The following is a 22,302-nucleotide window of genomic DNA, read 5'->3' as shown; positions in this document are numbered from 1 at the left end:
GTAATTTCTATAGCTCCAATCAGTAGCTTCTCCCACAGAAGTTACTTCTTCTTTTACAAAAATCAAAAACACATTGTGAAAACCAGCAATTATGAGGAAACTGCGCAAAACAAACAAACAAACAAACAAAAAACCCAAGAAGGTGCCCTGAAAGCCCTCGCCGGCAAGCTGCTCCGTACTTACAGCCTCTTCGCCCTGCCCCGGACCTGGCGGGGAGCTAGCAGCGCCCAACACGAGCCGCCCCCCGCCCCAGGGAGGCCCGCGGGCGCCGCGGGGCAGGGGCCAGCGCAGCCCCGAAGCGCGACAGCCGAAACCCGCCTGCCCGGGGCCGCCTGCGGGGCAGCTCCCCCGGGCCGCCCGCAGCCGCCCCGCACCGCCGGCGGGCGCGGGTCAGCCCCGCGCCTCATCTCCGCCCCCGCGCATCCGCGCAGGCCCCGCCGAGGGGCGGGCGCAAGCCAAAAGGGATGGGGCGGCCCCGCCGCGCTTCCTCAGCGCTGCCCGCGGGATCCCGGCCTGCGCTCGCCCGCCCCGGGGCTGCGGGAGCCGCGGGACGCTGCGCCTCCCCGAGCAGGCCGAGGTACCCCCGGCGAGGGCTGCGGGGCCCGGCGCGGGGGGCCCGTGCCGGCGGCGCGGCAGGCTGGGCGCGTGGAGGGGGCGGACGGCCCCGGCGGCTGGCGCTCCACGGCGGCGGCGGTGCGCGGCCCCTGCGGGCCCCGCCGCGCCGCGCCGAGGGCCGGGGAGCCGGGCCGGGGTGAGGGGCGCGGGCCCGGGCCGGGGTGAGGGGCGCGGGCGGTGGGCGCGGCTGGGGGCGCCGGCGGCCCGCGCAAGGGGCGCGGCCCGCGGCTGCAGCGAGCCGGCCGGGCGTGAGGGCGCAGATCTCGGCAGCGCTGAGCTGGCGGCTGCCGCTGGCAACTTGTCTGCTTTTCTTTTTTTTCTTTTCCCTGATGTTATCGATTGGCTTAGCAGACAAGGTGTGACTTCCTGGAGTAGTATAGACCGCTACAAAGCAGTAAATTAGAACAGTGTAATATCTTCCGGCTATCCGGGAAGAGATTGCTGCACATAAGTACTCAGACTGTCGCTGCAGGAACATTATATTTTTGGAGGCTTGCAACCCTCCAAATATGGTGAGCCAATTCATGCCTACCTCTACCCAGGTGATTTTATGATCAACTTTTAACAGAACATAGCCTTGAGAAAAACTGAGAAACAATTTTTTGTTGTTGTTATGTTATTGTTAGGTGATCAACTTTGCCCAGCAGCTCTGAAGTGAGCCTAAGTTCTGCCCTGGTGTGTCATGAGCAATGGTAGTCTTCAGGAGAAAATCAGCTGTGAGCATCAGTACATGCACAAACAAGACTGTGCTGGCAAAATTGTCAGCAGCTGAAAAGAAATCCGCCAGATAAACCATGTAATGGTTTGATAGCTCACAACATGTAAAAGCCCTTGACATTTATGTGTGGGTGTATGCATGTTAAAGGCAACCTATGCCATCAGAAGAGTTGTTCAGACTCTGGGGTCTGATATTGTAGTTGTGCCAAAAGTATCGTTGGTCAATGCAGCTGTAAATATATCCCTGGTCACTTTGGTTGAGGAGCCAAAATCAGCCGAGTGCATTGGCTAGTTGCATTTCTGCTTGTGGGTGCTCTTATTTACAGTAGTAGCTGTAATCAGCCACGCTAATGCAGTGAGCCAGCAAGGAGCGAAGGCCTTCTGGCCCAGTTAAAGCTGAGTTAGGTGACAGACGGGTCAATGGCAATTAAGCACTCCTACGTCATTGGGGGATATGGAGTAGCTATGCTAACAGAGGGTCTCCTGTAGAATGTATCCTTAAGATGACTCTACCAACAGTAACTACATCTCTAAGCTCTGATGTACCTCAGTCATATGCAAGGCTAATACATGATTATTTTACATAATAAATTACTGACATAAAAGCTCCTCAAGTTCTTGTAGGTGTAGGTCAAATTGTGTATTATGCTCCAAAAACAACTACCTCCCTCTTTGTTCCATAGGGATTAAGGACTGTATCACACTTCCCTTTAACATCCTTATCTGCCCCAGAGATACCAATCACCTTTCACCCAAATGGAGAAAGTGTCATGTTAATTACATTAAATTAGTGTAATCAAGTTAAACTCAGCATCTGAATTTATTTTAAAGATTTGTTGCTTCTGTTTTAGGCACAACAAAGAGCTTGTGTTTCCAAAAGCTTGCTAGTTTTTTTTCTTGAATCACATGAAACTTAATATTTTTCCCTGATGAACTTTGTTTTGCTTATTTCTGTAGTAGTGCTATAGCTGTGACAGTCTACTACAGAAAATGTCAATATTAGCCCTAGAAAAATGTTACCATGCTGTCTTGGCGTTTCTTTCATTTCTCACCAGTTTTACTGTCTCTTGTTTGTGCCAGAATCTAAGCACACAATCTATGTTCCATTTTAAAGGAAACTAAGAACAGAAAACACTTACCATATGACTAATCGTCTTCAAAAAGAAGTTGTTTCCCTACCCACTATGGTTTTGGTAAACATTTTTCTGTTAGCAGAATGGTTTTAAGATTTACTAATGTTACTGTCAGAAGATTTTCTGAAATGACTTGCCCTGTTTCAGTAGCTGCCTGTTCCGTTATAGAAATGGAGTTGTTTACCATGTACCAAAACCTAAGGCTAATCATATTATGTGTATATGCACATGCTAAACTTCACGAACTTTGCTCATTGTAGCAGAGATCCAGGTAACTTATCTCTTGGCACTTATCAAACATGATTGCCTGTGTACATAGATAGCAATGTTAACTAAGAGATGTGATCAAATTAGGCATGTAGTGCTAAAGGTTGAAGTGTAAACTCCAGCATGCTGTACCTTTAGCTGAGAAAGAAGATATTAATCCTTTATACTATAGTTAATCAAAGCAGGTTTTAATATGAATATTTCTTGCGTAATATTCATATACTGGGGAATAGGTAGTGTTCTTTCAATGACTTAAATGTCTGCTCAGTGTCAGACCTACTGTGATGAGCATAGGTTGCAAAGTTAAATGATACGTGAGATGGTATGATTCAAACCTGTAACATTTGCTTAATGCAGGGTGGTAAAGAGAGGGAACAGTGTGTTTACAGTTTTACAGTGTGTTTCTAAACAAAATACTTTGAAGGAGAGCCTGCTTTTGCAATTGAACAGTAATGGTAGTATTGGTAATTGAAAAGCTAGTGACAATATTGGTGAAAACCAGTAATTTACCCAGTGTATTTTGGAGTCTTATAAAAACATATTGTATTCTGAAGTTCCTTAAACTGGTAGCTTTTAAACAAGGTTGAGACTGTGCCTTGATCTGCATATGATTTCTTGATAACAAGGACCCACTGCAAGCAAAAAATTGTGGCCTTAAAGGAAGATTTCTTTTTTTTTTTCCCTGAGCTTAAATAATTGCCTAAACTACTAGTTTATGAGCACTAGAATTGATTGCCATCAGTTCTGATTTGGGATTGCTATGCATTTCTGCTTTAGATGCTTAAGGTGTAACACTCAATCTTTTTTTTAAGAGATGTCCATGCTCTGTCAGAGCAGAGGTGGAAACCCATGATCACAGAATCACAGAAGGGTTGAGGCTAGAAGGGACCTCTGGAGATCATCTAGTCCAAAGCCCTGCTCAAGCAGGATCACCTAGAGCACATTTGCAAGGATTTTGTCCAGACAACTTTTGAATATCTCCAAGGATGGAGACTCCACAGCCTCTCTGGGCAACCTCTTCCAGTGCTCTGTCACCGTCACAGGAAAGAAGGGTTTTTTTCTCATGTTCAGATGGAACTTCTTGTGTTTCAGTCTGTGCCTGTTGCCTCTTGTCCTATCACTGGGCATCACTGAAGAGTCTGGCCCCATCCTCTTGACACCTTCCCTTCAGATACTTGTACACGTTGATAAGATCTCCTCTCAGCCTTCTCTTCTCCAAGCTAAACAGGCCCAGCTCTCTCAGCCTCTCCTCATAAGAGAGATGCTCCAGTCCCCTAATCATCTTTGTAGCCCTTCGCTGGACTTGCTCCAGTAGTGCCACATCCCTCTTGTACTGGGGAGCCCAGAACTGGATGCAGTACTCCAGATGTGGCCTCACCAGGGCTGAGTAGAGGGGGAGAATCACCTCCCTCGACCTGCTGGCAACACTCTTCCTGATGTAGCCCAGGATACCATTGGCCTTCTTGGCCACAAGGGCACATTGCTGCCTCATGCTTAACTTGGTGTCCACCAGCACTCCCAGGTCCTTCTCAGCAGAGCTGCTCTCCAGCAGGTCAACCCCCAACCTGTACTGGTGCATGGGGTTATTCCTCCCCAGGTGCAGGACCCTGCACTTGCCTTTGTTGAACTTCAGGAGGTTCCTCTCCGCCCACCTCTCCAGCCTCTCCAGGTCTCTCTGAATGGCAGCACAGCCCTCTGGTGTATCCGCCACTCCTCCCAGTTTGGTATCATCAGCAAACTTGCTGAGGGTGCACTCTGTGCCTTCATCCAGGTCATTGATGAAGAAGTTGAACAAGACTGGACCCAGTACTGACCCCTGGGGGACACCGCTAGCTACAGGCCTCCAACTAGACTCTGCACCACTGATCACAACCCTCTGAGCTCTGCCATTCAGCCAGTTCTCAATCCACCTCACTGTCTGCTCGTCTATCCTGCACTTCCTGAGCTTGTCTATGAGGATGTTATGGGAGACAGTGTCAAAAGTCTTGCTGATGTGAGTTAGGAGTGGTAGATTTTTAAAGCAGATGACTGGAGGTCTTTCTTGCCTCTGCCAAATGGTAAATCAATTCTGTGCTGCATTCTGAAGGAGAGTGGGAACGTCCTGCAGGCAAGACAATATGGCAAAAAGGCAAATGGGCCAGACATGCAGATGCAAGTCCATGTGTTTTTGAAGCACTTAACACTCAGAAGGAGGACAGAGAGAATATTTAGACTGGAACTGAAAATGCCTTTCAGTTCTAAAACACTAATGTTTACATTGTCTTTCTTTATGGTTTATTCTATCTGGTAAATATTTTCCATTATCAGGTATCTGACGAAATAGCCTCAAGATGAACTTCTTCCTGGAGATGCTTAAAGTTATTGGACTTTCATTTTATTACCTGTTGGAGTCACTAGTGTTCTTGATTGTGCCTAAGCGGAAGAAGAATGTTGAAGGTGAAATAGTATTAATAACAGGAGCAGGAAGTGGAATCGGAAGACTTTTATCTGTAAAATTTGCCCGCCTTGGAGCCACACTGGTTCTTTGGGACATTAATCAAGAGGGGCTCAAGGAAACAAGTAGACTGGCCAAAGAAAATGGGGCAGTAAGAGTACAGTCTTACATCTGTGACTGCAGCAAAAGGCAGGAAGTCTACAGAGTAGCAGATCAGGTAAAGTACTTCATCTGGGACTTTGATACTGTTCTGAAATTTGTGTGCATGCATGTGTGTATGATGTGTGGTAAGTTTGAGAGACTTCAAAGTAATGTCAAAGTAATGGGTTAAAGTTAATTGGTTCTGAATTTATTGCATATGCTACCTATTTTAAGAATGTTGTTTTCTAGAGTTTTCTTTCATACCTCTGTTCCTTTAAAAGAAAAAAAATTTTCTCTCTCTCTCTCTCTCTCTCTCTCTCTCTCCAACTGATTAGCTTCCCTGATTAGTTTAGTTACTGAGCAAGTACTTGGTGAAGTGCAGAAAGTCAATTTATTGAAGTTAATGAAGTAGTTCAAGTTCTGGCAACCTTCTATAAAAATAAACAATAAAGGCCATACCTCATAAAAAGGATTAACCACTTAGGCAAATTTAGACTAACTCCATCAATGAATTTTGTAGATGCATTTTAATAAGTATCTCTCGAAGGCTTAAATATTTCTTGCTTTCCTTTTTGAAGCACTTTAGAAATAAAGCATATGGTTATATATTTTGGGTAGACTAGTAGATATGCCAAAAGCTAAAATTGCTCAGTTTCCATTATAACAACCTATTCTCATTTGCTTAAAATATTGCTAAGCTTAACTGTTGGACTAGAAAGTTTCCACAGTGAGTGTTTGCCTCAGGATGAATTTTTTGCTTTTTTGCTTTTTTGCTTTTTTGCTTTTTTGCTTTTTTGCTTTTTTGCTTTTTTGCTTTTTTGCTTTTTTGCTTTTTTGCTTTTTTGCTTTTTTGCTTTTTTGCTTTTTTGCTTTTTTGCTTTTTTGCTTTTTTGCAAGAAAAAAGTTCAGATGTCTTTGGGAACATCTGTTGGCTGAAACAATGTTTCTATTCTGTCCTCTTCAGTGCTGTTCAAGAAGGTCTAGTGCTCTGCATTTTTCTGTCTGTATGAGAATCACCATAAAACAAACTTTCTGACAGGTGAAGTTTGCATGTGACCTGCAGCTTGTTAGAGGCTGCTACTATTGTCCTTGGATTCTGATAATGGTCATCACGCTTGCTCTGTCCTGCAGCTCCTTTATGCTGGTTAAGTTACACATCTTCTGTTTCAGTAGAGCAATTGTATATGTTTCACCGCAGGCCTCTAGACTTCCTGCTGAACTGGGAGAAGGAAGAGTGGTAGTGCAAAGGGCTCAAGATGATGGAAACTAACCTTCAGTTTTGAGGACTCAAGGGCTGGTGCTTGGGTCTCAAGGAGAAGGTGGAGAGCAAAACTTTATTTGATCAAACATAAAAGGGAAAAGAGGATGTGGATATGCATATGATATGGATTAGGGATGATAAAAACAAGAGGGAGTTTGGAGTGAGGAAGTGGCAAGAAGGTCTGTAACTGGTCAGTGCAGGATTCCTGACTTAAGCTATTCTGGGAACTGAAACTATTCCCAGTGACTATTCTAGTCCCTGGGAAAATCCATGGATAAATCAATTCTCTGGCTGATCTATGTAGAAGAAAATGTCCAACTACTGTTTCAGAAATGTTGTGTCCTGCTGACAGCTGATGCAGAGTCAACTGACACCTTCCCTATCTAACTAGTAAAAATAAGACCTTAATATTAGCTAGTGCTTGATGACACTGTTTTAGTACAGTATAGTAGATTTTGGTTCATAGTGTGCTGAGTCAGCCTTTACAAGATGAGGCAAAACAGTTTGAGTCTGAGGGTTTTTTCTTGTGATTCAGCTGTACACAATGACTTAGAGTTTTGCAAGATTATAGTGAACTAAATTCATACAGGCAGGACAGGATATTGTTGAAAACTTTGTGCCCAGCAAAACAGACCTACAGCCAAAATGAAATGAACATGAACTTAGAAATACCCACTTTTGGTACTTCATCAGCCACACAGAGGATATGATCCCTTAACATTCAGGGACTAGAAAAAGTTATTTCAGTAAGAAGAAAACCCCAAAGCCCTGGCCATGTGGTGTCCTTGTTCCCTTCCTGTACCAACAGCATGAAGGAAAGCTTATGGCTATTAAAAACTATACCTTAAAGCTTATTTATAAAGTCCCCCTTCCAGAAGCACCCCACCCCCAAAAGAAATGCAGCCTTCTCCCAGCCACTGAGCCTTCCCTAGAATAACTTTCAGGCTCTAGGGCTCTGAAAGAGGAAGGTAACTCTTCATGATTTTTGATCTCCTACTTGTGAGGAAACAGAAGCCTCTTCCTCATTATCAAGTTGCAGAATTGCATCTGGGCTCACATTTACTTCCAGGATCTGTCTTGCACTTTAGTGGTTTGCTTATGCACTGCTTTTGCTTGTTTGTTATTCAGCTTTCTACTTTTCTAGGAACTCTCTTTACTGTTGCCCCTATGCACATCAGAAATACATTTCCCAGTGATATTTCATACAGCACTTGTTTCTACCCCTTCCAGCCAGTTATGGAAGGGGAAGGGAGGGAAACATTGTCTTGGTTCTTTGGAAGCAGACACCTTGGGATGCTGTTTGGGAATCACGGTAATCACTCACTAGCAAACTTCTGTTTACAAGGCATAAATACATATGTGAAAACAATCAGGAAACAGTACTCATGCTTAGAAAAGATGCTTAACAGGATCAGCTGTTTGTTTTAGGCCTGTGTAAGGTAAACGTTGTGAAAACACCTGGAACACATTTTCTTACACTGTACAATGGAGAGATTTAAGGTTCTGCAAGGTCAGCATTATCTGCACCTTACTAGCTAGGGAAAAGATTTTCCATGCTTGGCTTCAAGGTGGGATGTGGGAGCCTGGGCTAGCTGTCTTAGCTCTCTGCACTGTGCACAGCAAGAGCTGAGAGGAGAAGAAAGGAGTTAAAATGGTTAGTTTGCTGAGCAAGGAGCTGCCACATCTAGTTTCTTGGAAAGTAGCATGAACAGAAGTGTCATAAAGCCAGAGGTATCTGTCTGGGTTGTAAGAAGGCACTTGAATCTGCTTTGAGTTCTATCCAAGGTGTGAATATTTTCTGGAAAGCTGGGTAGAAACAGCTGTCTTTAAACATAGGGGAGGGCAGAGGTCATTCAAGTTTTTTTCACTAGTTAGAACTGGAGCAATCAAGTTTTTTTTGTTCCTTCCCCTCTTCTGACAGTGTCTTCATCTCCTCCATCTAACCTGAATATCCCAATAGCCAAGTTATAAACTGTGTGCACCACATAGCCCCACCTCTGTTCGTGCTTATGTGCACAAAAGGAGCATAAGAGAAGTACCTGCGTAAACAGTTGTTTGCCCCAAAGGGTAAGGCTGGGATACTGGTCCAGGCTTCTAGGATTACTAAATCATCTGACATGAGGCAATACTAATGCGCCTTTTATTAATGATTACATGTATGTTTCTGAACTCATACTGTTTTGAATGTGTGATGCATTTCATGCTCCGGTGGTGACTGGAACAACTTGTCTAAGGCTGCCTGTAGAGATCATATGGGCTACTTCAGAAATATTTAAGTTGTTACATAATAACTTTTTGAGAGGGAAATAGAAAGAAAAGCATATATAGGAACAATGACAAAGGTGGAGAGGGACATCTGGCTTGTGTATTCATTATAAAAATTATTCTGTATAATTCTACCAAGGCTGCTTTGCATTTTTTAAATGGTTAGCTAGCTAACAAACATACATGAGATTGGAAAAAAGTTAAGCAAAATTAAGTTAAGCTGGAGTAAAGGATTTGTTATAAATCTTTCTTTAATTCTTTACTGTTATACAGGCTACGCTACCCAGTTCTGCCTGTGCTTTCTTTAGTCACTGTATTCACCTAACATAGGAAATACCGTTAAGAAATGAGGTTCTGTGGTCTGGAGCTTTGTGGCTAGATGGCATAGGAAGAATATGTTTCCATAAACTAGCTAAGCACGTATGCTGATCATGCTTGATCTGGAAATCACAGATAAAACAACAATAAGAGAACTTGTTTTCTGTTTCCAGAATAGCTTAATGAGCTGTACTTCAAATACGGCGTTAAAAATATTCTCATTCTCCTTTCATGAAAGCTGGTGCAGTATCTTGATCATATTAGAGGGCTTATAATTATCCTCTCAAATGAGCCTGCCCGGAAGTTATCATTCTGGAGCTGAAATGAAAACTATACTTCCTCTTACTGAACTAAATGTATAGAGATTATTCTTTAGCTAACTTAAGTTCTGGGAACCATCTCAAAGATTCTGGTACAGTGTTAGAATCAAAGCAAATATACGAGGAAAAAAAGCTTCTGCACCATATCCTGCTCCAGGAAAGCTCGTAAGATTTCTGCCTTCTGTTGATACATGTGTCATTTTAAGAACTCCGTCACCTTAACTGTAGGTACACAAACAAAATCTTTTATTCAGAAGCCCAAAGCTTTTGTTTAATTTTTATGACACACTCCTGAACTTCAGTTTTCTCACTTCCTGTGTTGTCTTGAGAGCTAATATAAATGGAACCATGGTGTTCTTTCAAGGGATCGTCATGAAATATAAACTTGTATAAAAACTTACTTGGTAAGAGAACCTTTTAAAAGTTCCTGACCTATAAAGCTGCTTGCAGTAATCAAGATACCTGAATAAAGAAAAAGGTTGTAAGAAGAAATTGCTCTATGAAGGGCCACTATGTAATACATGTTAGTGTTTAAAGACTGTAGTCAAGAGAAAAAGAACATGTGGAAAACAGCACAAAGCATCTTGAGGTACCTGGACTATTAAGATGCCGTTAAGTGGCTGCTCCTCTGTGCAGTGGGAGAGATGATTTCGTGGGCTCTTGAGACACAAGCAATCAATGCTACTAACAGGAAATCCAGTTTTCCTTCTGCTCATCAGAAGACTCAAGTGCTGTGCAAGCTGACTGTGGTCCAGAAGTTGTATAGTTGCATTGCTTTTTGACCCAAGGAACTGTGTGGAAAATGTAAAAGGATTTGAGTGTAATGTAGCTAGATACTACAGCCCTCACTTAGATTTGAGGTACGTGCTTCTGTTGGAACTACCTTGAGGATCTCTGCGCTATGCTTCACAGCACGACATAGAAATAATCCTAAGTACAGAATGGCTCATTGGTTTTAAAATGGTTTTACTGTAGCAAAATGCTTCTTGTTTTAGACAAACTCACTGCAGTAGAGACTTATATGGAAAAATCATAGCAAGAACCAGAGGTGCTGAAACCAGAAGCCTACTTGGAGCTGTGGAACTGTCAGCTCCGCATCCCCAAAAATGTCCAGGTCCTAGCTCAGCTCTAAAAAGAGACATCAGGATAGAATGTGGGAGAACCAGGGCTATTTGGATCCATAACAAGCCTAATAAAATTTTAACTTAATTAAAACCTGCAATATTTATATTTCTTTTATTTTCATAAGAAAAACTTGGAAAGTGCATTTTATATATAGTGCATGACATCTTGTGGCTTTTTGTTTTAGGTTAAAAAAGAAGTTGGTGATGTTAGCATCCTAATCAACAATGCTGGTATTGTAACTGGAAAGAGGTTTATTGAGTCTCCAGATTCTCTTGTGGAAAAAACCATGGAGGTGAACATAATGGCACACTTTTGGGTAATACATGTACTTATTCATACTTATTTATTATTTACTCTTTTAACATGTTTTCAGGGTTAATTTTGCCTTTTGGAATTGAGGAAAATATGGAAGGGTATATAGCTCCTTATAAGCTCAGTCAGAAATGATACAAAAAACTATTTTCCATGACTGTGAGCCCATGAAATAAAGGGTGGAAGAAAGGATCCTTTAGGAACTTCTGGGTAGTAGGTAGGTGGAAGCAAAACTGTTAGTATTTGGAAATGCTTTTAAGAATTGAAGCTTATATTCTGCTAAATCCTGTAGTTATTGTGCTATACCCCTTGGTATTAATATCATGCAGGCCTAGCCTAGAAGTTGCTACTCTAGTAACAGAGAAGTGTCAATCCTGTCTTTGTTCTAGTTACTTTGTGGTTATGATAGTTTCAGTAAGAAATACCGCATGTTCAGATAATGCTTTTATACTAATTAAGTGGGACTTGGTCCAAAATGAGTAACTTGATGTGCTTTTTCCTCCTTTCAAAGAAGATGGGTCATCTATGTTATGTTTTTCTTATAAAGAACTGCAAAGGAGATGTTAAAACATGCTTCGGGTTGATTTAAAATCAAGAAGATTAAATTATTAGGAGAAAGAGGAAATTCAGATTTTTCTGTTTGCTATTTAACTCCTGTTTGAAACATTACAGTGCTGAGCTTTGAAGTGAAAGAAATCTACCAGCTAGCTGAAGCTATATCTGTCTAGGTGATAAGGATAAACTGGTATTGGTGGGGCCTTGAAGGTCCCAGCTTAGCAGATGACAGAGCTGAAACAATGAATTCCTATTTTTTTCTCCCTTGCATGATAGGGGGAAAAAAAATCTTAAATTGCAAGCAGGATTCCTTCTAAAATATCTTCAAAATATTAGAACATGTAGCTTTTTGAGTAAAATGTTTCATTGCAACTCTGACTTACTCTGCAGACTTGCAAAGCCTTCCTCCCAGCAATGATGGCCTCTAACCATGGACACTTGGTTAGTATTGCAAGCTCAGCAGGACTCATTGGAGTCAATCGTCTTACAGGTTAGTGTAATAAAGCTAATGCTTGTTTAGACAATTTACCTATTTATCTGGCTTAAACTCAGTGAACTACGCTCACCTGCTCCCCCTTCTCCCTCCCCCCCATCCCCCAAATTCTGAGTTTCTGGATCATTGTATGCAGGTAAAGGAAATGGTCATACTTTCAAACCACTTAAATAGATCATTCCTTTCAAATGATTTCAGATACTCAGCACTACTGTGAAGCAGGCTTTTCTGCTAAGGTAGCTAGAGGATCTAGGAGCTTCATATAGACATTTAGAAACTGAAAAACTCAATGCTGTAAAGTTAACCTGCAGGTGGGGAAGAGATTGCTTCTTTTTTTTTTTTTTTTTTTTTTTTTTTTTTTTTTTTGCAAGCATGTTCTCAGTTTAAGTGAGGCCCTGTACAAGCTCCTCTAACTGAAATAAATACTAAAATCTAGATGTTGTACAGTGGCAGATGTGTGACGGCTTATTTTGCATCCTCTGGCTCTTGGAAATGCATTTAAGAGAATCCATACAGTGACAGAAAATAAAGTGTTGAGGTTAGGATGAACTGAGAAGAAATTCTAGGAAAATGTGTGTAAAGGGGGAGCAGTATGAAATAAGGTAGCATAGCAATGAAAGAAATCTAGCTATATTATTTTCAAGGCAGTGATAATGAAGACAAATGGAGTTGCAAGTTGAAACTAGATTACAGAGAGCCTTGAAAGCTTGGGTTTGATGCAGTAAATAAGAAGCTAGTGCTGGATTCAAAGGTAAAGTCCAATATGAAAAGATCTCATATGCTATTTTTCAGCAGAGAGTGGAAAGGTGATAGCAGGGATATGAAGAGAAACCTTCTGTCTGCCAGTATGTAATAACAATTAACTTAAGAGAGAGAAAGTAAAAGAACAAACCACATCAAGTTTGAGTATACTCTAACCACAAAAATGGTCCTTGCTCTGTTGTAAAGTACTTTATTACCAGACAGTAGTTTTGTGCAGATACTATGTGTATATCATTTGTATGTCATGGTGCTGCTGTTCTATATCACAGCTGCTGTGGATGCTCAGTTTACTCTTATTAGAGCATAGTTTTGTCCTTTTCTTCTTTGTCAAAAACTGTTGCTGCTCCTATGAAGTTCTTCAGTGGTAAGACCCACTGACACTAGTTAGTAAGGTTTAATTAGTAAATGAAAATGTTTAACTGCAATTAATGTTTTACTTATTTTACAGATTACTGTGCAAGTAAATTTGCAGCAACTGGGTTTGCAGAGTCAATTAGCTTAGAGATGAGAGATCTGGGAAAGACTGGTATTAAAACCACAATTGTGTGTCCTTACTTCATAAACACAGGAATGTTTGATGGCTGTAAAACCAAGTGAGTAAGCTTTTGTGAGGTTTTTATGCAACTTGCATGTTTAGTGTGCTACATGGTCATATTTCCTTTATGGAACTTGTAGGATTGACCTTGCTCTGCTTGCATTATTTTTAGGGTCTCACATGGATATCAGTTCTGCTATACAATGATAGGGCAACTTAAATGTCAAAACCCTTGGTACCTAGCAATTCATTTAAATTGAAACATGAAACGTAATCAGTGTCCTTTCTCACAGTCCTTTCCTCTGCAGAAGCCAAATGCTCCTGTTGCCCTCCTTGTTTTCTAAACCCCCATTCAGCTCCTGAAATCAGTGGCATAGCTCTGCTCAGTATGCTTATATAATTACAAAACTGAGGAGCAAAATAAAAGCCTAGTGTATCTTAATAGGAGGACTATGTGGATTTGCCTTGTGAGAGATGATGAAAAGTGAAAATGACAGTGGCCCCTTACTCTCTTCAGGCTAATGTAATGAAGATTCTTCTCTTCATAGGATTTATTTCTTCTTTTAATTAAATATCTGCAAAATTGAGACTTTTAAAATTAAAATTTGAATCCAAAACAGCTTGTATTGTAATTGCAAATGCCTTCTCTTCCAGGTGGCCACGTCTGCTTCCCATTCTAGAGCCAGAGTATGTAGCTGAAAAGATAGTCACTGCTATTCGACAGAACCAAGAAATTCTGATTTTACCACGCAGTCTGTATTTCTTTTTTGCTTTGAAAAAGTAAGATTCTCTCCTTTCTTCTTTTCCTCTCCTTTTTTCTTCCCTGTCAAATGATGTTTCAGCTACATGTCTGACCAAAAATGTAAGCTATACTTGACAGTATGAATTTTTAGTAAGTTCTGCATGCTTCTGGAGTTTTCTTCTTGGTTTCCAGGGGGTTCCTCCTACCCTTAGACCACAGAACAGTTACAGAAATACCTACCTGTGACTTTCTGACTCCATCTGGGTGCAATTTTGCTGTGGGCTGTGCTGATTGGGTCTACTCCACACTAACTGCAGATCTGGTCTCTCTTGCCCCATCCTTGGTGCACTTCTGACTCTTGCAAGCCAGGCTGGGGAACTGATCTAACAACTAAGGCTGCAAAGTGAGTGTAATAGATATTTTGAGAACTAATGGTACTCTAGAATAGCGGGTATATTTTCTTAATTGTTGGCCAGGTAAAATGATTTATGTGGTAAAACTGCACAACTCTTCTGATGTCTGGTTTTGTTTTGTTTTTTCTTCCTCCTCCCACTCTCTTACCTTACAGTCTGCTACCAGTGAAAGTAAGTGTTCTCCTTGGAGACTTTGCTGGAGCCCTCCACTTCATGGATTCCTTCAGAGGTCGAGTGAAGAAGGACTGAAAATAGTGCAAGAATCAAATATCAGCAACTCTGAAGTGAACTGTGTTGGGGTGGTGGTGGGAAAGGCGTGCTTAAGCTGTGGACTTAAGGTGCCTCACTTTGTTAGTAACAATTTTTAAGGAAGTTGCTTTTCAATTAGCTCTTAATCAACAGCTTTGACACAAACTGATTTTTTTTTTCTTTTTTAATCCAGTGAAATAATTTCTTTTCACCTCATTGTGGAAAAACATTAATTGAAATGAGTTACCTTGGTGATGTTTGTTATAATACCTTAAATAAGTATCTATCTGCATCACAAACTGATAATTGGCACTTTTGTGGGGAGATTGGGCCAAGAAACCACATGCCAGTTGGCAGGCCTTCAGCAAAGCCTCTAGTGGATATGATCCGTCAGTGTCACTCACTTGACCATAAGGAGGGGCTACACTGAAGCTGTTACAATTCTGTGGTAAACTGAGGAATTCAAGAGCTTCCTGAAACAACAGATTCTAAAATTCAAGTTGCAACAAATGGAAGCTTTGTGAAATGAAAATATTTGCTGCGTTGGTGCATAACCAGTAAAATGCATTAATTTTTGACGGTGTCTGAGGACTCAGATGACTGAATGTCTGGAGGGAAAAAAATGAATGTAAACGATGCATTTGTGCTACTAATGTACTTTTTGTCTAATTTATTTTTAAAGCTAATACTATGTCTACAGCTGTATAGTAGGACAAAGTCTTTATCTTTAAGTGCAATATTCTAAGAACAAATTTAAATTTTCCACTCCTAAGCAAAATACACCACTTATACAGCACAAAACTGGCAATTCTAGGTGGGCTATCAGACATCTTGCCAGGTAAGACAACAAGCTACTAAAAGCAAAGGTATTACATAGCATAATCAGGGCTGCTTCTGGGATTATTTCAGACAGGAATGATGCTGACAGATGTGAAGTGAATGAGATCACTACAGACAACTATAGTTTGACTAAGTGTTAAGTTTTGTGCCTCTGAATTGAGGAGATTGCCTTGCATCTACAGAGATTAGTTTTACTTCCCTTTTACTTTTGGGACCATTCACTTATTTTGGACAAATGCTGAGAAGTCCTCCCCCTCTTTGACAATGGCCACTTACTTAAAAAACTAAAAGTCCCTCTTGACTTTTGGTAAATCCAAAACAAGAAAAAGGAGGATTATGTTTTAAATGTATGCCATTTAAGCATATGCTGGTTAATCCCATCTCATGTCACAGTACTCAACTGGCAACTGGTAGTACCTGAATGGAGAAAAGGGTATGTGGGATTTTTTGTGTTTGTTTTGTTTTAATGTCTGTCTTCCATGTTGGTCTGGAGACTACCTTCATTTCCCTTGTCTATGCAGTTAGTGAGGTTTATCAGTTGGTAAAACTTTACATAGAACTATTTTACTACTGAAGAACAAGAAACACTTGAGTAAAACGAGCATGTTAATAATAGCTCTCCATATGTACATTGCACTGTTTGCTGGTAATAAAGTTGACCACTGATAACTGTTGGGTGTATCTGTCTTGCAGACTTCTCTCCCCTTCATTAATGGGATGAAGAATATACCACACCAGCTACGCTTTTCCTTTTAACTATGAAATAATAGGTGTGCAGGGTTCTGGAGCAAAGGAGGAGGGAGGCAGAGCGTGCATATGAGAAGCATGTATCAAGCTCCAGTTTCTGTGAGGGCAAGTAGCTTTCCATTCTTAGTGTCTCTGCAAATATGTTCTTTTCTGGGAAGTTCAAAGCAATGAGTCTAGTGAGATTTGTAGATTCTCACCATGTTCAAATTTGTCATACCACTAGGAGGATCTTGCCTGTTAATCTGTGCTGGAGAAGAGAAGTATATCTCCATAGGGATTTTACTACTTCACATAATCATTGATGCCAGAAGGGACCTCTGGAAGTCATTAGTCCAACTACCTTGTTCAGGACAGGGTCAGCTACACAAGGTTGCCCAGGACCATGTCCTGTTGGGTTTCAAATATTTCCAGAGATGGAGACTCCACAACCACTTTGGGAAATGTTTTCCAGTGTTTGACCACCCTCACAGTAATTTTTTTTTTCTTATGTTTAAATGGAGTATTCTTGTTTCAGTCTGTGCCCTCTTGCTGGGTACCGCTGAGAAGAGTCTGGCTGTGTCGTCTTTACTCTCTCCCATCAGGTATTTATACACATTGAATCTGCACCTTCTCTTCTCCAGGCTGAACAGTCCCAGCTTTCTCAGCCTCTCTTCACAGTAGGTGCTGCATTTCCTTAATCATCTTTGTGGCCCTTGGCTGGACTCACTCCAGTAGGTCCATGCCTCTCTTGTACTGGGAAGCCCAGCACTGGATCCAGCACTCCAGATATGGCCTCACCAGTGCTTGAGTAGAGGGGAAGGATCACCTCTTTTGACCCACTGGCCACTTTCTTCCTAATGCAGCCCAGGAGGCTCTTAGCCACAAGGGTATATTGTTAGCTCCTGTCCAACTTGTTGTCCGCCAGGACTCCCAGGTCTTTTTCTGCAAAGCTGTTTTCCAGCTAGCCAGCCCTCAGTCTGTGCTGTGTATGGCATTATTTGTCCTCAGGTACAGGACTCTGCACTTCCCTTTGAACTTCACGAGGTTTCTGTTGGCCCATTTCTCCAGCCTGTTGAGGTCATTCTGAGTGGCAGCACAACCATCTGGCATATCAACCACTCCTCTCAATTTTGTATCATCTCAAAACTTGCTGAGGATGCACTCTGGTCCATCATCTAGGTTATTAATGGAGATGTTGGTAGTGAACCCAGGGGTATACCACTAGTGACTGGCCTCCAGCTGGACTTTGTTCCATGTTCTTGGGACAACACAGTTAGACTGTGGAGAAGTAGGACCTCAGCATCTGCCTAGCATTATGTATATAAGAAGGGATTTCTGGTACAGGTATTTAAAACTTGCAACAGGGAAGAGCTCTGTGATGAAGTTGAGGTGGTAGTAATTAACATTAACTTGGCTAGCAGAAAATGCATGTTTTTTTTTCCTCTTGCTGGCATGCCTAGCAAGCAATTTCTTAAAGCAGGATTATTCCTGAGAGAAAATAATTTGAGAAAGGGTGTCTTTGCTCTGTACAAGCAGGTGTAAATTGCCTCCCAAGCCGTTCTATGATGTGCAGGTATGCATTTTATAGAGGAGGATCTGATGCATCAGTTCAGTCTGCATGCTGACATGAAAGAAGATCCTGTCTCTCCTTGTCTTGATGTAGAACATGATGGCCCTATTATCCACCTGTGCAGTTGAAAGAGTTGGGCCTTTTGTGACAGTGATTCAGAGGGCTGGGGCTCAGGTACAGGTGCGCTGTCTTTCTGAAAGGAATCATTCTCTGCTGTAGGCTTTGACAGTAGCGAAGGAGTGAACAGAGCTATGCTGCAAGAATACATAGGATCTTTATGCCTTTTGGGGGATGAGAGTACTAACACAGGCATGATTATAGTTTTGACCAAGAAGTGTTTGCTGGAGCTGTACAGTGGGGCTTACCAACACCACAAAGATGCAGTTGGTGGGAGAGGTTTTGTTTTGTTTTGTTTTTTTCTCTTGCAAGCTCAAGTTGAGTAGGGTCTGAAATCTGCTGTTAAGTAGGTAAGTAATAGCCTTCTCGAACACAGTGGCAGCTCTGATGGATTGCTTGATAAAAGAAGGTAAGGTGTGACTTATGGAGCCCTAGTTGAGTGTGTAAAATCTGCTAATAGAGAGTTTCACTAGAAAATCTCTCTTTTGCTAGCCAGTTATCCTCGTAGGAGTACCTAAACATTGCTTTTATGAAAGTGTGTTGCTATCTCTTTGAATATCATGGTCGCCATACTGAAATTACTTCACGTGACTGGAGGAGAAGATGCTATCCTGATGGCATCCTACAAATACTGACCACATCTATTGAGATGACCTGATAGATATGTAGAGCTATACCCTTGCGATCAAGAAATGGAAATCCTTCCTCTGTTCAGGAGGTGGGTATGAAGTGAGTGTTTGGATCTTCAACTGAATTACAAACTTCTTGAGATCAAAGATGGCTCACTACCAGGAAAACAATGGTTTTCATTTCTTTCCTGATGCTGATTCCTCCTGCTCCTGGCAAGACAACTGGTCACAGAAGGATCTCTGTGAAAGACCCAAACAAGAAGTTAGAATATGAAATAGAAAAGCATCTCAATTGTGACGGTGCTCGGGGCTGACAACAGTGTAGGGCTGCTTTCTAAAGCACCTCAGAGAGATCCTACAAAGGAATTATTTGTTCTATGAGCATTGCTTGAAACTCTAGTCTCTACCAAAAAGACTGCATCTCAAAGTTGGCTGGGATAGCAAGGCTGGCTTGACAGTCACTGACAGAAAATTTATAGACAGTGCAGAACATAATGTTTTGTTACCTGCTATGTTTCTTTTCCAGGTGTGGGAGGTCATAATCCTGTAATAGCAAAGATATTACTAATCCTCAAAGCATGGAGAGTATCATTTGTATTGGCACTATTTTGATCCTTTGAACAAGACTGAGGAGGAAAAGAAGATAACTAGCAGCTGTGATACAAGTTATGTTGTTATTTACTGTTTTATTCCTATGGATTTGGAAATCTTATCCAAGAGCAATATCCAGCTACTTGGAAGCTGGTCATCATGGTTTGATCTCATTTTATGAGGCAACCAAACAGCTACCTCTTTTCTGGTAACTTTCGTAGGGACAGACAATATTCTGAAGACAGGTACCTGGATTGTGTGCTTTGGTAATCACCTGTCCTAAACCACAGGCTTTGTAGAATAAATCTTATAACAAAATAACTTCTCTGGCTGAGTTTTTCTTTGCTGTCACAGTCAGGATTGACCTCTTCAGATCCACTACTGGATATCCCAGGAAGATGAAGTACTGTCCTCCTGGTGAGACTTGGTGGTTCATGTTGGTGTTTCAAGAAGTGGGGGAGTACTACAGGCAGTGGCTTTTGTCCACCCAGTGTATAATATACTTTCTCCGTAGCCCTGGGGGCCTCCAGTTTAGCAGGTCTTTTCCTTGCTTTCCAAAGCCACTACGTTGTGGCCTGAAGTTGCAGAGGTGGCATGTGCCTGAGGAAAATACAGTTTTGTCTAGGGAAGAAGGGTGAAAAAGAATCCTTCCTGCCTTCTTCCCTTCCCCTCAGCAATATTCATGCTATGAATGAGTAAGAGTGTCCATGTGATCTGGAGATAAATGGGCAAGAAAAGGGTATGACACTGTGGGAGGTAAAGGCTATATGTTAAGATTATATGTCAACCATTCAGTGTTGGGTCTGTTGGATAGTTACAGGTTGAAAATAGCTATACTGTTAGTTATGACTTATGTTGAGAGATGTGACTATTATCCCAGGTGGTGAATAAATGCATCTACCTAAGGAAACACAGTTCTGCAGGGCTCGTCTTCCCTCTACAAAACCCAAGAGGGAAGAACTGCAGAAAAGACCCAAGAGAGGCAGAGCCCTGAGACAGGGCATACTTGGGCACTTCCTCCTCTCCATGTCTTGAGGTCCAGTGGCAGCATCACTGGTTGTGGCATAGGAGGAAGAATCAACAGACCCAGGAGAGCAGGAGAAGGGATAGCCTTATCAGCAGAGGTAGGCAACAGCAACAACTGAGGTTCTTGCAGAACAAGTTTGTTGTCACCACAGACTTCAGTGTCACGATCTAGGCTATGAAATCTAGGTGGTGGTGCAGTCCCATTGGGGAGGAGACTGTGTCACTGGTATTGACATTGGTGTAAAATAAGCTTGCTCAGATATTAACACAGAACGAGACAAATAGATGAGGTGTTCTGTCATGCATGCAAGGCTCAGTGAGTATTATCCATTGCTGGGAATTCTTGGTAGAGGGCTAACTTAGAGGAACTTCTCTACAATGATTTAAAAAAAAAAATACACTTTGCATTACTTATTGGCCCATCTGTGTATTTCTGGAATGATTATGGTTGTCACTGGAAGTAAGGTCATACAATGCACTGTGTTCAGTTAATTAAATTCCAAGACTGATTTGAATCATGCTACAATGATTGTTATTGCAAAATAGCATACCTGTGTTTTGCGATGATTCTTACTAACAACCTGCTCAAAGAAAGAGCTGTCAGTGGCAAGTAATTGTACATCTAAAGGATGTGTATCCAGAAAGAACAGATCTTGACAGAAGAGTCAGGTGAGGTGCTTGTTTGTTTGAGGTGTTTTCTTCAGGAAGTATGTCACTTCCGTGCCTTGGTATTGAGTGAGTCTGTAACAGAGGATGGGAATAAAATGACAAGATACATAATTGAAATTTTATGTTACAGCTCCCTAAAAAATGGATGTGGAATCTCTCTCTCTCACTCACACACACACACTCTCTCTCTCTCTCTCTCTCTCACACACACACACACACACACACACACAGAAAATCAAAGGATATAAAATATGTAGTGAGCTTTCAAGTAGCACGCTATTTTTGAAGCCTGAAGTTTTTCTAAGCTGCATCTGCATTTCTTTGATACGGATCACACTCTATTACTGTGGTTAAATAGAATTCTACCTGAATTTAAGGCTAGTTACCTACATCTGCTATAGACTGTGTATACTGTCTTTATTTTCATGTGATGACAGACCAGATGGTTTGTATAATGCGCTTTAAGCACACTGTTAAGGTGTCTTTAGCACTTTAGCAAGGTGGAGAATTGAACATACAAACCTAGTTGGATCCAAGAGGACAAAATTAATATAATTCATTAAAAATTATGATGTTCCTTATTGTTCAATACAGCTTACATCTCTGAATCTATAGACAATGACAAACATAGCTGCCATGTGAGTACCTTACCCTGCAATACAGGGCAAGTGAGGATGGAAAAGGAATACTTGAAGCAGGTAGATCTTGCTTCTAGAAATAATCCCCACCTGCAGCAACAGGCAGAAATCTGTTTTCAGCCTTGCTTCTGAGTTGAAGATTTGCAAGATAGCTAGGAAACCAGTTCCTTCAACTTTTTTTTTTTTGTCAATGAAATGCCTGACTGCCTTCACTCAAGCTGTTAGATACAGATAATTTCATCTGCAGTTGTATTTGTATAAACACTTTAAAGGTCATGTTAAAGGTCAAGGTTAATGCATTCAGATAATTAAAAACTAAAGTATCTTTGCTTTTAATTTGCATGTGATTGTAACTGCCCATCTAAAATGGTTCAGGTTTTCAGATTATCTGGTCGATATTAGAAGCATTGCTATAACAATTCATTTGACTGAAGTTTACTCTTACTTTTCAGAAAATCCAGATACCTCACTCTATTCCTTTAAATACTCCTTCTTTTCTGTGCAGTCAAAAATACAGCGTCCTCAATGGGCTGTAAAAAAGAGGAAAATGACCTAAATGTGCTGTAAATTGCCTGTGGTGCCCCTACAGAACTACCACTAATTTCACAAGTAATATCTCCCTGTAGACCATCTGGGAAAGGTAGGAGAGTGGTGTGATTAGGCAAAGATACTTTGAGGCCAAAACAAAAAAATCTCTAAGTCATGGCAGGACAGAGATTCCTTTAGGCCTTGAATAACTGGCATAAGAAAGTTTAGCTGGAACTGTTCTTTGGTTTAAGTCAGCCTATGCTGGTATTTCCTTGGTTCAGATTGTCATAGGAGAGAAAGAGCTTTCAGAT

At 41.4% G+C, this 22,302-nt stretch overlaps 1 protein-coding gene and 1 long non-coding RNA gene across 6 annotated transcripts in view; one reads left to right on the top strand and one right to left on the bottom strand.

Moving 5' to 3' along the window:
- Window positions 1–475: 475 nt before the first annotated feature.
- Window positions 476–16,166, top strand: LOC106494442 (epidermal retinol dehydrogenase 2-like). Of its 2 annotated transcripts, XM_067290473.1 has the most exons (8): window positions 476–577; window positions 967–1,127; window positions 5,040–5,383; window positions 10,781–10,912; window positions 11,854–11,953; window positions 13,167–13,311; window positions 13,908–14,033; window positions 14,564–16,166. In XM_067290473.1, the coding sequence occupies exons 3-8, from the start codon at window positions 5,063–5,065 to the stop codon at window positions 14,655–14,657; spliced, it is 918 nt and encodes a 305-aa protein (XP_067146574.1). In that variant the 5' UTR covers window positions 476–577; window positions 967–1,127; window positions 5,040–5,062; the 3' UTR covers window positions 14,658–16,166. The 2 variants fall into 2 exon arrangements, with proteins under 2 accessions (XP_067146574.1, XP_067146573.1); XM_067290472.1 differs by lacking the exon at window positions 967–1,127.
- Window positions 9,695–22,302, bottom strand: part of LOC106494443 (uncharacterized) — a 25,774-nt gene continuing 13,166 nt past the window's right edge. For 3 of the 4 annotated variants that reach the window (XR_010883286.1, XR_010883287.1, XR_010883285.1), the window contains 4 exons: window positions 20,708–20,897; window positions 14,557–14,653; window positions 10,065–10,262; window positions 9,695–9,933 (listed from right to left, as the gene is read on the bottom strand). This is a non-coding gene — a long non-coding RNA (uncharacterized lncRNA). Of the gene's footprint in view, window positions 9,934–10,064; window positions 10,263–14,556; window positions 14,654–19,045; window positions 19,916–20,707; window positions 20,898–22,302 lie in introns of those variants that run through there. The other variant, XR_001294311.1, reaches the window with a different exon arrangement.

This window comes from Apteryx mantelli, chromosome 2 (assembly GCF_036417845.1).
Source record: "Apteryx mantelli isolate bAptMan1 chromosome 2, bAptMan1.hap1, whole genome shotgun sequence".
In the NCBI taxonomy this organism is placed as follows: domain Eukaryota; kingdom Metazoa; phylum Chordata; class Aves; order Apterygiformes; family Apterygidae; genus Apteryx; species Apteryx mantelli.
The sequence above is the reverse complement of the archived record's forward strand: the minus strand, read 5'-3'. Positions and strand labels throughout refer to the sequence as shown.

Coding starts and splice junctions, on each gene's coding strand:
- LOC106494442 (XM_067290472.1), top strand. CDS start 5,063: ATGAACTTCTTCCTGGAGATGCTTAAAGTTATTGGACTTTCATTTTAT. Junction 5,384..10,780: donor TCTACAGAGTAGCAGATCAG/GTAAAGTACTTC, acceptor TTTTTGTTTTAG/GTTAAAAAAGAAGTTGGTGA. Junction 13,312..13,907: donor TTTGATGGCTGTAAAACCAA/GTGAGTAAGCTT, acceptor CTTCTCTTCCAG/GTGGCCACGTCTGCTTCCCA.